The sequence below is a fragment of the Chiloscyllium plagiosum genome, chromosome 27, assembly GCF_004010195.1.
Source record: "Chiloscyllium plagiosum isolate BGI_BamShark_2017 chromosome 27, ASM401019v2, whole genome shotgun sequence".
Classification (NCBI taxonomy): Eukaryota; Metazoa; Chordata; class Chondrichthyes; order Orectolobiformes; family Hemiscylliidae; genus Chiloscyllium; species Chiloscyllium plagiosum.
The window spans coordinates 27199675-27217889 of NC_057736.1; the positions used below are offsets into that span (position 1 = coordinate 27199675).

The 18215-nt window shown below is 39.3% G+C and overlaps 1 protein-coding gene across 3 annotated transcripts in view; it reads right to left on the bottom strand.

Annotated features, from left to right (window-relative positions):
* The window catches only part of LOC122563692 (bone morphogenetic protein 7-like), a 94619-nt gene that overhangs the window by 31956 nt on the left and 44448 nt on the right, over nt 1-18215 (bottom strand). For all 3 annotated transcript variants that reach the window (XM_043717755.1, XM_043717753.1, XM_043717756.1), the window contains exon 2: nt 9948-10140. In XM_043717755.1, coding sequence (XP_043573690.1) covers nt 9948-10140 — 193 coding nt within the window. The remainder of the gene's footprint in view (nt 1-9947; nt 10141-18215) is intronic.

Consider the following 18215-nt stretch of genomic DNA (forward strand, 5'->3'; position numbering starts at 1 on the left):
TTTACCAGGATGTTGTCTGGTATGGTAGGAAGATCGTATGAGGTAAGGCTGAGGCACTTGGGGTTGTTTTCATTGGTGGAAAGAAGGTTTAGGGGTGACTTGATATAGGTGTACAAGATGATTAGGGGTTTAGATATGGTTGACCATGAGAACCTTTTTCCACATATGGAGTCAGCTATTATGAGTGGGCATAGCTTTAAATTAAGGGGTGGTAGGTATAGGATAGATGTTAGGGGTAGGTTCTTTACTCAGCGTGTCGTGAGTTCATGGAATGCCCTGCCCGTGGCGGTGGTGGACTCTCCCTCATTATGGGCATTTAAGCGGGCATTGGATAGGCATATGGAGGATAGTGGGCTAGTGTAGGTTAGGTGGGCTTGGATCGGCGCAACATCGAGGGCCAAAGGGCCTGTACTGCGCTGTATTTTTCTATGTTCTATGTTCTATATTCCCAATTTTGCACGCCAATGTTCTGTCCAAACTGTCAGTTGGCATAAAAAACATGTCAATTCACGTATGGCACTTGTGTGGGTTGGAATAGAACATGAAGTCACTTCCATTAGGGTGGAGGTACCTCCACACATCCACTAATCCCAACTCATCGTGCATATCCACCAACTGCTTAGACTGCGTGGGTGTTTTACCTGTGTGGGTGTACTTGCCAGGCCCTTTGACATCCTGTCAATCTCTGAATCTATTAAGTGATTAAAATCTCCTCCTATAATTACATGGCAAACCCCAAGATTCATTAATTTAGCCATTGCATCAATTAGAAATTTAAGAGGGTGCGCTGGGGGACAATATACATTCAAAACACCATATTCTTTTCCATGTATTAGGGCTTTAAGAATGATAAACCATCTATTTTCATCCTTAATCTGCTCTGTTACCTGGAAAGGGAGGTTCCTTCTTATTAGTATGGCCACTCCTCCACACTTAGATCTGAAGGATGAGAAAAATATCCTGTCATAACCCCCTGCTGCAGTTTCCAATGTTCCTTATCAGTTAGATGTGTATCCTGCAGCAGGGCAATATCCACCCTTTCCTTCCTGAGGCTTGATAAGACCTTATTTCCTTTAATAGGAGAATGGCTCCCTTTTATATTCCAGGTGCACCACCTGAACAAATCACTAGCCATGGTCATCTCGGGCAGCCCGTGGGTTCCCAGGAGGAGGGAACTTATCTGAGGTGTGATGAGCTACAAAGATATTAATTCTATGCGATCTAAGAACTATTGCTATAAAATCAACTACAACTAAAAAGAAACACTACATTTAACTGAAACAGACACCCAAATAACCCCCAATTCGCTCGAACTCTTCCCCCTTGCCCATGGGGGCACCCCTCCCAATCCTTACTACCATCTTAGCTCCCTCTAGCTGAGGCCATGTCCTAGCCCCAGGCAATTCACAAATGAAGAAAACCTGTTGTTTAAATTCTGAGAGTTAACAATGGATACCCACCGCCCCTGCATTCATCTTAGCCACAGATATAACCATCCCCAGGACAAAATCAAGAGGACAGCAGTAAATAAAAGGAACCCTAGATAAGACCCAACCGACCAATTATATAAAATAATTCCAATTTTACAATTTTACAACAAAACAGTACATATAAAACCAAGAAAAAGGGAAAGGGGGAGGTAAGTAGAAAGGGGGTTAATAAAAAAAAGCCCTGAACCATTGTCCAGAATGATGCCCCCTCCCCTCCCATCCCAGCTCAGGTCCTTCAATTCAAAGACTTCACAAAGGCCTTCGCCTTTTCTGCAGAGTCAAAGATCTTGAAGGATCCGAACCTGGTCTTCCAGCGTTCGGATTCTTCCTCCCGAGACCTCGGTAATGGTCTCCTCCACTGCCCCCAGTCTTTGTTCCAACAGCTGGATGTCCTGCTCATGCTTTATTAGCATGGCAGACAGTGGCTCAACTGCTGCTTGAATCCATTCTCGGAGTTTGGCAAACTCCGAGAGTAAGGGCTGTTATCCTGCCGGATCAATAGGGGCCATCTTGGGAGACTCAGCACTGGCTGCAGGCACCCCCAATGCTGTAGTGGAGTGTCCTGTCTGCTGTGTTCCTTTAGGTCCCTTTCCTTTACCGGATTTCATACTGGCCTTAAAGCTGTCCCAGACAATTTCAGCATCTCCAAATATTCAGTAAGTTTAAATTAATACTTTTTTCTCCTGGAAGTGAGTGATAAGGGGGGGGTGGGGGGTGCGGGGTGGGGGTAAACATCTACCTTGCTCGGGGGTGTGGCACAGAGTCCAGCACAGCAGACCACTCAGACTGCCGCCATCTTGGATCCCCCAAACATGACACAAACCTCCATCAGTTCATGGCAGCAGTAAGGAAACATGACCCTGTTTCCAACAAGTCTTATCAAGTCAACATAGGCATATAAATTTATTCAGATCAATCTACTGGTAAAATGGTATTAGACATAATCCTACCAAAATAAAAGTTGTGCATAGGTTGCCCATATCACAAACCAAAAGTGACTGAGAAAAGTGTCTCAGTTTCTTCAACTTTTCATCTCCATATATACCAAATTTATCCACAAAGTCTCTACTGTTCATGATCTTACCTGCAAAGATACATTATACACATGGCAGGAAGATCACCAACATATTTTTCAATCTCTCAAAAATGCTCTATCATCCAGCATGTAGTTCTTCAATATTATGATCCCACCACACTCACTATGTTGGAAGTAGATGCATCTCAGATAGGCCTCAAAGCATGTCTATTACAGGATGACAAGCCAATTGAATTCAGTTCGCGGTTCCATATAACAGCTCAAGAAAACTTCTCCAACATTGAAAAAGAAACTTCTGCTCTAGTTTTCAGAATGCAATGGTTTCTCACAAACTTATTTAACAAGCATTTTATTGTCCCACAATGTGTTGGAAATTATCCCAGGCACAACTCACAAGTGTCCCTCCATGACTCTAATGACTACATATGAAGAACCAAGGGTATAATTTGGAAATATGATACAAACCAGGTTCACAGATGAATATCTCTGATTCTCTTAGCAAACTTCCAAATCCTAACAAGAACAAATCCTAACAAGGGAGTTCCTCAACAAATTGTGTACAACTGTCCGCAGTACATTAATGGACCTTTGTAAGACACATGAAGGAAGTGGAATGTCCAACATGTTACCACTTTATACTAACCTCAACCTGACAGTTTTGCAGAATGCATTGTCTATATGGTAAAATCCAAGAGAGTGAAGTATAAAGCGACGTGCCAAGATTTTTGGTTAACTGTGCTAAATCTATGTAATACTCTTCAAGATAATGGTTTCGCATCACTGGCAGCTCTCAGGTTTGGAAGACAAATCCACATAGTTCCTCTCGCAAATTCACAGCAGCCAAACATATGTGCATGGCACATCTTTGGACACAAGGGACAAAATGGAATAGGAACAGAACAATGAAAATGAACAGTTATCTCAAATTGAACCAAGCCAAAGGTAAAAGTTGGAGATTTTCATGTAAACACATAGGTTTGTGGAAGGATTCCATATCAGGTAACATTTAAAAAAAAATGGTTGAATCCTGCAAAGAAATAGTTGACACAGTCAAGCATCATATTATTAACCACTCATCTCAAAGGATAACAACCAAGATAGTGAAAGTATGATTCATGACAACACATCCAAAACAAATGATGCACATCCACCATAACAAAGAGCCACGTTGTTATAACTGTGTAAGTACTGGATCCATTTGTGCTGTATATCTATCAAAGCACTATTTTATTGAGCTGAAAATGTGTTGCTGGAAAAGCGCAGCAGATCAGGCAGCATCCAAGGAACAGGAGAATCGACGTTTCAGGCATAAGCCCTTCTTCAGGAATGCCTGAAGAAGGGCTTACGCCCGAAACGTCGATTCTCCTGTTCCTTGGATGCTGCCTGACCTGCTGCGCTTTTCCAGCAACACATTTTCAGCTCTAATCTCCAGCATCTGCAGTCCTCACTTTCTCCTCACTATTTTATTGAGTAGACTTGATGTATCCACATGCATTCTTGTATAAGAGGATAGGGATATTGGGATAGGGTTCCCATTCTTTAAAGGAAAAAAGGGAAATGCTGTACTATTGCATAGAAAGGAGAGTACCTTTAAGATAGTTAGGTGGCATCATGTCCTTTGATGTCCAGTATAAAGGTCCTTACATCATTTCAGCAGTCACAGTACAATGGAATCGGTGCACTATGTTGTCATTGCAGTCATCTATTTTCAGTGTTACAATCATGTAATCAGCTGTAACATTAGTAAACATAGAACCCTGACTATGTGTAAGTGTGAGTTCTTATAACATTGTAAATAGTTAGTGTTGTTCATAAATTACAAAATGTCTGCTGTACAGCTGCATCAAAGCACTATTTTATAGTGTTTCACAGCTGTAAACTGACATCCATCTGCAATATGGAAAATTGTTCAGGTATGTCTTGCACACTAAAACAAGGACAAACCCAAATCAGCTAATTATTGCCCCATTATTCTACTCTCAACCATCAGTAAAGTTGGGGAACAGGTCATCAACAGTGCTATCAAGAAGCAGTTGCTTAGCGATAAACTGCTTATTGATGCTGAGTCTATTTCAGGGGTACTCCAGGGCCACTCAGCTCCTGAGATTATTGCAAACTTGATTCAAACTTGCACAAAAGAGCTGAATTCCAGAGGTGAGGTTAGAATGACTGCCCCAGACATCAAAGCTTGATTTGACTAAGTGTGGCATCAAGGAATCCAAGGAAAACTAGAGCAAATTGGAAAAAGGGGAAAAAACTCTCCATTGGTTGAAGTCATATCTGACGCAAAGGAAGATGTTTGTAGTCATTAGAGGTTATTCATTTTAGTGCAGGGATATCTCTTCAGGAGTTCCTCAGAGTGGTGTGCTAGGCCCAATCATCTTCAGCTGCTAGAAGGTCAAAAGTGGGGATGTTCACTGATGACTGCACAATGTTCAGCACCACACATGACTCAAGAAACCCATGTCCAAATGTAGCAAGACAATAGTCAGGCTTAGGTTGACAAGTGACAAGTAACATTTGAACCCTGGTGTTCATACCAGCTGCAAGTGCCAAACAATGAGCATTGATAATGAGAGAGAATCTAACTGTTGTCCCTTAATATTGAATAGCATTACCATCACTGAGTCCCCCACTATCAATGTTCTGGGGGTTGCTATTGACCAAAAATTGAACTGGACAATCGACGTTTCGGGCAAAAGGGCTTTTTACCGGAAATGTCGATTTTCCTGCTCCTTGGATGCTGCCTGACCTGCTGTGCTTTTCCAGCACCACTCTAATCTAGACTCTGGTTTCCAGCATCTGCAGTCCTTGTTTTTACCCAGAAATTGAACTGGACTAGGCATATAAATACTGTGTCTTTAAGTGCAGATCAAAGGCTTGGAATCCTGCAAAAAAAACTTATCTCCTGATTTGACAAAGTCTGTCCGCAATATATAAGGAACAAGTCCAGGAGTGTGATGGAATAGTCCTCACTTGTCTGAATGACTGCAGCTCCAACAACACAAGAAACCTGACATTATACAGGACAAAGCAGCCTGCCTTTTTGGCATTACATCCACTAACATACACACTCTCCATCACCTACACACACTAGCAGCATGATGCATTGCAGAAATTCGCCAAGACCTCTTTAACATTTTCCAAAACTGACAACCATTAACATCTAGAAAGACAACGGCATAGATACATGGGAATGACATATTTTCCAAACTCTACTCTAAGGCACTCATCACCGTGGCTTTGTAAAATATTGCTGTTCCTTCACTAGGTCAAAATGCTGCAACTCCCTCCCTAATAGAATTGTGCATATACCTATACAAACTGGACTGCAGTGGTTCAAGAAGGCAGCTTACTATCACCAACTTTCAAGGGCAATTAGGAATGTTAAATAAATGCTGATTCAGCCAGCAATACCCACATCCCTTGAATGAAAAATAATCCACTCTCCACAGTCTATGTTACGTGGGCTAACATATAGAAAAACATTTAGACCACATCATACAGGCAATGGTGTTTGATGCAAGAAACCACATCCGTAACTATTCAACAGGAGAATTATTCCAGCAAATAAGGATAAGAGCCAACTGCACATTCTTAGTGTGAAACTTCATTTTTCTGGGAGTTTATATCAGGAAATGAGACACAGGCTGACCTGATTTTCTGTTGATAGCAGACCAGAGTCTTTATGAGATTCCCTAGTGTGCACATCCAAAGAGCAAGGCTTTCTTCTGGGATCTAAAAGTGGAACTGTATTCTGGAGACTCCAAGTGCCATGGCTACTATATTCAGTCTGTTGGGTGTTGCTTTATAACTCTAATATCAGAGTTTCAATCTGTGTTTTAATTATTATTTGGATTCAGAGTTCCCCAAATGTCAAATCTGAGATAGGTTTACTAAGATGAAGGGTAGTGGTGGGGAATAAGCAAACATTTGCTGATACAGAATCCTTCACCGCATCACAATATACTATTCACATTTTCACAGGATTGATGAGGGAAAAAACTGACCATAGTCAGAACAGTTTATTTTATCCATTGAGAGCCTATCTTTCTGGGTGTGGGAGTCAAGCTTGAAAATGGAAATCAAATAAGGAACATCAAATAAGACATTTTGATTTTTAAAATATTTTACAATAACTATATTTGAATTCATTTCATCCATAAGTGCTCTACTTTTACAACTCTGTGCAGCTGGTATGAACACCAGATAGTGCCATTGGAATAAGTTTATTCCTCTCTTTTGGGTTGACATCTCCATGCTACATCGTGAATTGGGCAGCAACTAGACAACAATACAGCCTAAAAACTCATCCCGGCATTAGATAGCCCTGGGATTTGAACTCTTGACTGTCTGCCTGTCAGACCAGCTCTCAGCACGAATGACTAGACTGCCTCACTTAAAGTCCTTTGATCCCATGATTTTATCTATACTGCTTATTCTACCCAGGAAATGCTATTTTCAATAAACATTTTGTTGGGTCTCATGAGAGGTGATAGCAACTAACTGAATAACAGTCATAAAAAGAAACAGAAATGCAAATAACAGCTCTGATCAAGAGTCCCACCCAAAATTTTAATCAAGCTTTTTCTTTCAGATGCCAACCATATATTTTGAGCTGGGCATGCTTTTATTTTTGAAAAATTAGTTCTGCTCACATCACTTAAAGGTCCCCGTGGTGCTAAATGAATTCTCCTCCTAGTTGTTTTGCTAAATATATTCAGTTTTGACATTTACTATCAGCTCCACTGACATTTATTTTAAAAATAATTCAAGGGATGTAGTTATTGTTGGCAAGGCCAGCATTTATTGCCTATCCCTAATTGCCCTTGAGATGGTAGTGGTTAGCTGCCTTCTTGAACTAAGACGTTCGGACACCCACAGTACTGCTAGAAAGGAAATTCCAGAATTTTGACTCCCAGCCCCTCACTGTCCAACCCACCATCTATTACCCAACTGGTGATACAGTTCCAAGTCACCCTGGTGTGTGACTTGGAGGGGAACTTGTAAGTGGTTGTGTTTTCAAACTTGGCATCCCCAGAAAAAAACTACTAAAACATGCTTAATACTGGATTAGGTTGAACATCTGTTCAATGCCTATTAATAAGCATATTTTTCTCTGGTTACCAATGACTCATGTCTATTGCTCAGTGTTCTGTTGCATCGATCTAACCAATGGGCCATTAAGTGAGCAACAACTATCTAAAAATATCATCTTGGGAACATTAGGGCTAAATCAGTGGTAACAGTAAAATGTTATTTTGTAAAACTTACTCATTGAAGGATTACCTTTCCAAAACCATGACTCTACCAGCTGGAAGGATACGGGCAGCAAATGCACAGGAACACTACCCATGTCCAGTGACCATGTCCCTTGCAAGTGCAGCCAGGCTCCTAACTGTGGCAATTATCTCTCTCTAATTTTAATGGAATTCTACTTTTATGATCATTATCTTTATGTCTCTTTATGTTGACCATGTCTCCTTTATGCCCATACAGTTCTAAATTATGCTTACATTCAATATGAAATTTCTAAACCCTTAAAAGCCTCAAACAAATATTATCCTCCTACAACCTCCCAGCTGCTATATATCTTGAAACATTTCTGTACCTACAGCGACCCACACCATTCCTTTACCTTCACTAAATCAAATTCCTGGAACACCCTTCCTAACAACACTACAGATATACATACACTGCATGGAGAAGGTGGCTAACCACTACCTTCTCATGAGAAATTAAGGATAGACAATAAATGCTGAGGGAGCTAGCAATGCCCCCTCCTAAGAAAGAATTTTTAAAAACCCTTTTGAAAATTGGCTTAGCTCATACGTGCATTTGGATATTTACCAGAAAGGTGACAGGTTCAATACCCAATATATTCTGAGTTCGTTAATCCTGATGAAGGATGAAATCATGTGTTACAGTCAATCTCCCTATTAGTCAGCATGGTAGCATAGTGGTTAGCACTGCTACCTCTCAGCACCAGGGTATCTCCACACCACATTCCTGCTCTCTCCTCAAATCTTTGATGGCTTGAGCTTAAAAAATCTATTTCTTTTCAAAATATATTCAGTGGCTTGGCCTCCACAGACTTCTGTGGTAATGAATTTGACAGGTTGACAATTGAGTGAAGACATTTCTCTTCATCTCAGTCTAAAATGGGCCTACCACGTATCCTGAAATTGTGACATCTTGTTCTGAAACCACACCATGCCCCAGCCCCCAGCACTCAGCCAGAGAATACAGCTTTCCTGCATCCAGAGTTCCATCTCTGAATTTCAATGATTCAATGAGATCCCCTCATTTAAAAATAAATCTTGCTTATTATTGGGATTTGCACATGAATAGCATGAGCATCAGTAGAATGTACTTCAGGAATGGTCAATGCCTTCAGGAAAGATAGAGGTGAAACTATTTGGCAAAGCATTGTGAAAATGTTATCAGTGACAGTAACAGGGGTGTCCCCTCCCAATTGGGGAACACTTCAGCAGTCAAGGACATTCAGCCTCGGATCCTTGGGTAACCATCCTCCAAAGAGGATCTTGGGACAGGCAACAATGCAAAGTGGCCAAGCGTCAGCTGATAGCCAAGTTTGGTACCCATGAGGATGTCCTCAACCGGGACCTTAGACCTTCCACACTCACACCCAAACATGCACCCTCTAACGGGCTTATACTCCATCACACTCACACACACTTTACCAAACTTGCACATAAGCAAACACACAGTCTCTCACATGCACACACTCACATTTACTCAGTCATTCTATCTCTCTCTCTCTCTCTCTCTCTCTCATGCATGCACACACACATATAAATCTATGGGGTGAATTTGTATTTGCAGATACATTCTATTTTGCTTAAAAAATGCACAATCTGCAGGCAGTCAATCCATGTAATATTTGGTAAATTGCATTTTGGAAATAGAACCAGTCTGACTCAAGATTGGGATACAGACAGACTCTAACCTCACACCTTTAATGCGCTGTCTGAGCTGAGATGTCACTTTTTAAAAATAAAATCTTAAGTTATTTTGAGAATGTGACTTTAAAGAAGTTCTGGGATTTACATATTAATGAACTGAAACTTGCGACCCATTCTAAAAGATGAAAGACTTAACAACAGTCTAGGTTTGTTCAAAAATCATTTCAGTTGCATGACACTGTAATCTTTTGCTATAAATTTTGTGTCTTATGGTCCTGCTCCACAACCACCTGGTTAAGGAGCAGTGCTCCGAAAGCTAGTGCGCCCAAATAAACCTGTTGAACTATAAGTCGGTGCTGAGTAATTTTTAACTTTGTCCACCCCAATCCAACACTGGCTCAGTGAATGCAGCATTTTTTAGTTTTGGGAAGGGGAAAATACTCCTGTAAACTGCAGGTTAGATGACTCCATGAATAATGAATGGTATGTACTAACCTGTCCTGGAGCACCTGCAACACTTGGTAAATTGTGATATGAAGGGTCATGTTCCCATGGAAATTGTCATTGGCTCCTTTGTAGATCCTAAACTCTGCAGCAGTTACCATTTCACCACGAGGAATCTGAGTTAAATCGAACTTAAATTCTTTCCACTGTGCCTTGTGGTGAAAAACATCTTCATTGTGCTCCACTGTCAAAACAACAACAAAAAGAGCCATTGTTAAACTTGTACCATCTCCAATCCTATGTGAATGCTGCTCTATAATTGGGTACTAGATAAAATGGGAGAGAACTCCAGTTGAGCTCTGCTCCTGCCTGTACTCTGAAACTTCATAGGTTTGGAGAACTGTGGAGGTAATTATGTTTCCTACACTAATATAATCTTCCACGGAGATTTTTATTTTATTAATTGTATACTACTACAAGAAATAGAGAAACTTAATCTCCTCAAAGATCAGATTTTAGTAGAATACTTTCATCATCAATACAGGGTTAACGCTTGCTAAATAAAGTATTTTCAATAGTTAACTAGCAAAGTATTTTAAAGAGAATGTATCCCTTCCTTGTAATTTTCCCCCTTATTCTCCTGTTCCCCGTAGAGTTTTTAATACAGACCAAATTACTTTGTCAAATGTAGGTTCAGCAGTGATTTACTATAGTGCCACTCCTGATACATAAGTCAACTTTTCAGAATGTTTTTGACTCTCACAACCACTCAACGCATATTCCATACAAGGAATTCACTGTGACTGGACATTGTAGCATGGCTAAGGTGAGAAGTTTGGTGATTAAAGATTAAAACTTCTCAATAGTTCTATTTTGCTGTACTTTAACAGTCACATTACACAATGTTGACTAACATAATCTTCACTTTGTGCTGATTCTATTTTCTTCATGTAAAGCAAGGAAAGGGTAGTGGTTCATAAACCAAAACGAAATCCAGAGACATAATTATAGGAATGTTCCGCTTTTAAAAATAAACTCCCAAAGAGAAGGAATTAATTAAAGGGCAAAAAAGGGTGTGTTTCAGAAATAAAAAGGTTACTGAAGATTTTATGTTTTTCTAAATCACGTGCCTCTGAAACTATCAGACATTTTAAACTGGTCTTACTCCAAAGCCGAGATGATGTTACTGGCAGAAGCAGGAATCTTCCATCTAGAAAGATATTTTGAACTTCCTTTGATGTGACTGCTCTTGGTTCTGTTTTCTCGAAATAGATATGGGACAAAATTTCCACTCAGTTCCATTGACAAAGCCAATGGAAAAGATTAAGGAATGTCAAGCATCTTATCCAATGCAAATTGAGTTCCCTTGATCATTGATGGTGGTTTGAAAAACATTGTGCAGGAAACCAGCCCTGCCCACAAAACTGGCTACACCCCTGTAAAATTAATCAACATGGCACATTTCTGTCAACTGATCTTGCTTGGAGCCTTTGGTGCAAGTGCATTTGTCGACACTTCAAAATTTGTTTAAAAATTTGAGAAGAAACTGACTAGTGTGGATCAGTGAAACTAGCAAAGGTTTCTTCTTCAAAAATTAATTTCCAGTTATTTAATATTAAGTTGCTCATAGATGCTGAAGCAGCCACTCTTATTAAAAATGTGTATTTTATTTTCTTGATAAAATCATTTTCAGCTGTCTCAACAAAATAGCACCACGTTACCATTCTTAAAAATATCGTAGAAGATAAACAAAGACATTCCAATAGGCTGTTTAATTGTCCTAGTTCTGGGAAGATTTGATGTTTGTGGTTATGCAAGTGTTTTTTGAGCAAAAACTAAAAACATCACTTTAGAAAGAAAAGCATAATTTTGAGCTCAATTGACAATTATCAAATCTGGACTCCCAATTGTGAATCCAAAATGAACTGTCTTAAATATTCATTCACTTTTTAAAAGCATTTTTGGGCAAACATGTGTATATCCTCAATAGCTAAAGTTTTCCCTGATATTTTGTGTTGGTACGTTACCTTGCTTGGAATTAACATCGAAAGCTTGCAAAATTTGATAATATTAACTGGGTTTTGTCACATTTGAACAGTTGTTGAAAGCTAACTTTTTGACATTGAGAATAAATTCTGCAGATCTTTGCAAACCTTTTTTTTCTATTGTATGAATTACAACTTAATTAGATACATATGTTGGTACGAATCCATATGTATGAGCATATATCCACTCATGGTCACATTACCTTCAGCACCCAGACATTACATAAACATTGGTTCTGGGATTCACAATATCACCTAGCTCATAAGCCTGAACTAGTTAGATTGAAATTGAATTTTGTCAAATATGGTATTCTGAATTATTTATAGTAGATTGCACATTCAGCTCTTTTCTTTCACTGGTTGACCTGCTGCGGTATTTATTCAGGAATGCCGAGGGTTGTCTGCTTATGATATTCAAACATGTCCAATTTTGGGTAGCAGAGCCAGACAGAGGGTTGAAAATTCATCACAACACGGAAATGGAGTACATTAATGGAAGGCACTGGAAACAGGGCTTAAATGTTACAGGTAACATTTGTGTCACTTAATTATCAAGTAATGGTTATAATAAACCCAACTTTCTCCTCTTGACTTTCAAAGACATTGCTATCACCAAGTTATCATTGACTCAGAACTAAATTGGATCAAACACCATAATATACCATTGGACCAGTCCATGCTACAAGAATAGAGTACTATCTTGGTACTGTGAAGTGTGGCTTACTCCCTAGTCCCTAAAAACCTATAATCCTGCACCAAGCTCAAATCACGAGTGAGATGGTATACTCACCATTTGCCAAGAAGAGCACAACACTCAGGAAACTCTACGCTATCTGGAACATAGTTGCTTACTTAAACTCTACTGTTGGGCCAAGCATCGATGTTTTGTAACAAGCTTTAGCTGCAGCATGCACAATTGACAGGATACAATTATTCTTCAGTATCCTTCAATTCCCCATTTAAAACCACTGTGGGGGTACCTTTAACATTGGGTGAAGGAGGAGGCCCTTGGGGAAAAGAATCCTTTTCAGTAAATATGGCCTTTCCATCCTCATTTTGTTCAGAATTATTTAGACTTCTGTATATTGTCATGACCAGGTGAGGAGGGGTAATCAGCTCTCCTCTTTTTAAACACCTCATGGACAGTCGCAACATTTTTATTTTGAACATTGCTGCAAAAAGTCCTATTTTGTCAGTGATATCCAAGTTCTGTACTGCCAAATATAATTCTTAAAGATTTCTGTTGAGCATATGAATATGATGGGTATATGAATAGGAAGAGTTTGGAGGGATATTTGCTGGGTGCTGGCAGGTGGGACTAGATTGGGTTGGGATATCTAGTCTGCATGGACGGGTTGGACCTAAGGGTCTGTTTCCGTGCTGTACATCTCTGTGACTCTATGACTCTATAAAGCTCATACACTTCCACTAAAGTGGAATTAATTAGTTTAAAATGGAGGAGCTACATTGGAACGTTTTTTTGAATGAAAGAGGGAGGAAATTTATTATCCCCAAAATAATAAATGCAACATCGACACAACAGAATCACAGGTAGTAACCATACAAAGAAGGTGAGAGAGGGATGTTTAGGGATGTCAGGCAGCTAAACGCAACTTCAGTTTAAAGCTCTGAGAGTAGTTGACTTGGTAGCATGATGAGGGTCCTGGCTGTTTAGCTGTTGGCCTTATTTCTTTTATAAACTGGCAACATTTACAGAAACCCTTGAATTCCTGGTGAATAGTTGTTGTTTTAAATCACTTTTCACAGGGAACTAGCTTTTGCGTTTGATGACAAGCAAAGTGAGTGAGAGGGAGAGTCACGATTTTTCTTTAATTTTCTCATTGTTTCAATTTGGAACTGTAAATTGAAGTTAAGAATTGAACATTGAACAGCCCCTTATTTTAAAATAGAAGAGAAAAAAGAGCAGATATTTTCTAGTGGGAATTGGCCTAGAAAGACAATGCAACTTAAGTTGAATTGGTACCATATTGTTGCTAATCCAAGGCTGGCAGCTAGATAGACTTTGAATCAGGGAGAATGGGTTACGACTGACTAGGGTTTGGTAGGAGGCAGTGAAACCTTTTGGAGACTTCCAGAGATGGTGATGTGTGGTTTTAGTCTCCAGTTATTGAATTGTGAAGGTTCTGGGAAAAGAATCAGAGTCTGTAAGAAATAATTAAATATTGTTAGAAGTCTGCTGAAACTGTTTGCATTAACCAGTGACTTCAGAATTCAAGCAAGACATTTGTTCTACTTGCCTGTGAACAACCTATTGTCCAAGGGTTTCATGAAACTGGAAACTTTATTGAACTGGCAAATTATTATTCTTTTGCTTTCTTTCTTAATTTATCCCTTAAGCATGTCTGTCTGTCAGGTATGATTAAAGGAAATTGGGATTTAGATCATAGATATTAATTTTATTACTTTGTTGTTTATCTGCTCTATTAAAGTTACATTAAACTTTTATTTAAGTGATAAACTTAGTGTTCAAGATCTGTTCTTCAAAAAGTCTGGTTAGGAACAATTAGGCAATTTTAAAGGTCATTGGATGTTTTAATTTCATTGTGTTGTGAATCAAGTGATCATGAAGCTGATTTGGTTTGGCTTTCTATCCCTGTGTTGCAACATCTTCCAGTTCATGCTTGTATATCCATTCTTTTCTTGTCTCTGGTTTGTTGTTTAAAAGCAGCAGTTGACATATAGTTCATTGTGTGTTCTGGGATCTAGCTCCATCGTCATCAGAAACTTGCCAACTGGCAGGTAAACCTATCTTCTTCCAGTATGTAACTTCCAGAATGATGTGAAGCAGCAAGGAGATACAGTTTCAGTGCCTCTTTATAAGAATGTTAATTTTATCTTTGACTGATTCTCATTTTCTCATGGTTTCTTGAACTTGGGCCCAACCTGGTCAGGTAACCACACATATGTTCTATACATTACTTATTCTCAACTTGGCCAGAAAATACAAGGATAGAAGATGACACTATGAGAAAATATGGTTGGATTTGAAAATAAATAAATTAAAAATTTGGGATGGGATTCCTTTGTTTGTGATTGGTGGTTAGCTTTTCCTAAATCTCTAGATATTTCAGTAAATCAGCACAGTTTACAAACAGACCCCAATTATGTCAATCAATGAGTAAAATGTTACTCTCAAAATTCAAATTCATGCTATAACCAAAATGTTTATTCATCTCATAGGTAAGAGATTTCTTCAGAATTGATTGATATACAAGTAGGGTGACAAAACGTCTGGAAATGAACCTTCTAGCTCAGTGAGCAAACTTACATCCAGAACCTCAACCTGAGCTACAAATCTTCTCAAAACTTGCTAATACAAGAGCAAGTTATAACCAATATATACTGTATTGTCCATCATACTCAACACTGCAGAAGAGAAAATAAAAGGATAGAATTTAAAACATGATGAAAGTAAATAGGAGTGAATTTCACTTGTCTGGAGGTAGTGAGATGGGGGAAAATATTTGGGCGAGTTGGCCCTGGAGAGAAACTTGCCCCATTCTTGCTATCACACTAAGTATGGTCTGAGCGAGAAGGTCCATGGGCCACCAATTAAAGTTCTTAAATGGTTAATTGGCAGCCACGTAAAGGCCTTAACTTGTGACCTCCCCATGCATCTACCTTCCCTGTGAGTGAGAAACTTGAATGGTGACCTGGGCTGGCAGGTTAGGGTTCTTTTTGTGTTGCATATTCTGAGGATAAGTCATGGCCTAGCAGACTTCAGGACCTAGAAGGGTCGGGCCTTTGATAGGGAGACAGCTGTTCATGATCCAGATACCCAGTATCCTGGCCTCTGATTTGCTGAGAAACTTGTCTACACTTGCCTGTCAGCTCTTAATTGACTGGCAAGTGAAGGCTATGTTTTCTTGATAGTTGGGGTGTGATTTTAGTCACTGCCTAACACACTTTTGCCACACTTGAATCAAAAGGGAAAATTCGGCTTGTAGTTACTGATATGCAGAACACCCCTAAACATGCAGAAAAATTATAATATTAATTCTACTGCTCAATGTTTAAAGTCACAGCCCAAAAGTATGGTATTGACACGTTTATAGAGATCAGTACTTTGTTCAGGTTTTTAAATTTTATGTCAGCTGTTTGCTCCAACGGTGTGTGTGTGTGTGTGTGTGTGCAGGGGGTGGGAATACTATTTCTTTCATGAAGCCTTTTGAATATGTGAGTAGAGCAGCTGAATTGGAGACGGAAATAGAAGTGAATATTTTTCAGCCGCAGACACATGGTGAAAGGCTGAATCAGAGAAGGGTGACTTGGCAGATACTGTAAGAGACCATACATTGCTATTCACTAGTTGATTTTATCCAAACAGTATTATATTTTTATTAACTTGTCTGAGGTGAGAATAAATAGTGAGTTAAAACCAACAGAGCCAGGAATGCAGGTTTACTGTAGTCTTTACAAAATTTACAACCTCACAGCTCAGTGAGAGAAAAAGAACATAAACATTCCCAGCACCAAAGTATTTCCTGATTATTAAAATATCCTTAGAAAAAATATATCTTAACACACTAAAGATCAAGTGTGTAAAATCACAAGATACTTTGGCTTGAGAGTGGCCATTTGGCCAGTCTGAGTTCACAGCATAGAATTTACTACACAGAAACAGACCAGTTAGTTCAACTTGCCAATTGTTACTGCCCGACATACTTATTGGCTGGAGAAAGCAATCATTCAGAATATTTACTCTCCCTTGCTGTTCTCTTTTGCATCTTGAAATACTCTAATTTTTAATTCTAATTTATTTATTAATTCAAATTTCTTCCCTGACAGTTTCCTCTGCCACTGAAGATGGGTGAAGGCAATGATTTCATCCCAATTGTTAGTCTGATTGTCTGGAAACAACATTTCAAAAACTTAATGGACAGATTTCAACAAAACCTGGTACACGGAGAGGGTATGACCCAAAGAAGAACTGAATAGTTGTTGATGAAATCATGGATCCATACCAAATGCTGCAAGTTTTTCAAGTGATCCATTATCATTGGGAGATACAGAAATTTTTAAAAGAAGTAAAATTACTGTATGTGGATTTACTTAGCATGGTTTTGATGGTTTAGAAACTTGTCGATTGTCTTAGCTGCTGTGCAACAAGTTGTTGAAGCTCTGAGCAGAGTTTTCAGAACAGGTTGTTCGATGCAGCTTGTCTGGAAGCCTTCACAGTGGGGTGGAAACTCTTGAATAAAAATATTTCTTTTTTCAGTGCTGCAGGTACAGAGCATCAAACAGGGCAAGGAAATGCCTGGAGGAAGAGCTGTGTAGTTGTAGCAATGTTGGGTTAATATAGTGTGATAAAGCTTTATGTTCCATAGACTGCTCTTTCCACTTGTCACCTTCCCCATTTCAGATGGGGTCAGTAATGTTTTCACCCTGTTTTGTCTGTAAATAATATTTTTGAAAAACTAATCAACAGATCACAATGACACATGAAATATAGTAAAGGTATGGTTGGGGGAAGCATTGATTAGTTGTTGGTGGAGATTTGTGTTTGGATGCTGAAATTATTTTCAAGAATCCATTAACATTAGGAGATAGGGCATGTTGACATTATTTTTAACATTGTTATAGGTTGGTTTATTTAATTTTTTAAAAAAATTTAGAATGTTGCTGATTAATTTTGAATGTTGTGGACTGTCTCAGCTGCTGTAAGACCATAAGACCATAAGACATAGGAGTGGAAGTAAGACCATTCGACCCAGCGAGTCCACTCCGCCATTCAATCATGGCTGATGGGCATCTCAACTCCACTTACCCACATTCTCCCCGTAGCCCTTAATTCCTTGTGACATCAAGAATTTATTAATTTCTGCCTTGAAGATATTTAGCGTCCCGGCCTCCACTGCACTCTGTGGCATGAATTCCACAGGCCCACCACTCTCTGGCTGAAGAAATGTCTCCGCATTTCTGTTCTGAATTTACCCCCTCTAATTCTAAGGCTGTGTCCACGGGTCCTAGTCTCCTCACCTAATGGAAACAATTTCCTAGCGTCCACCCTCTCCAAGCCATGTATTATCTTGAGGAGCCAGGCAAGTTTTGCTCCTACACCATTTGCAAGTTTGCAGCTTTCATATGGTCCTCATGCTTGTTCAGGACAGTCACACCTACCTAAACTTTATGTGTCACTGGATCTGACCTCACATTGACTATGCCTCTTCCTCATGCAGCCATTCCCTTTCTTTCTACATCAAATTTTGTCCTCTTGCTTACTGGAGTCTTGTGCCCACCATTGGTGTTTCTG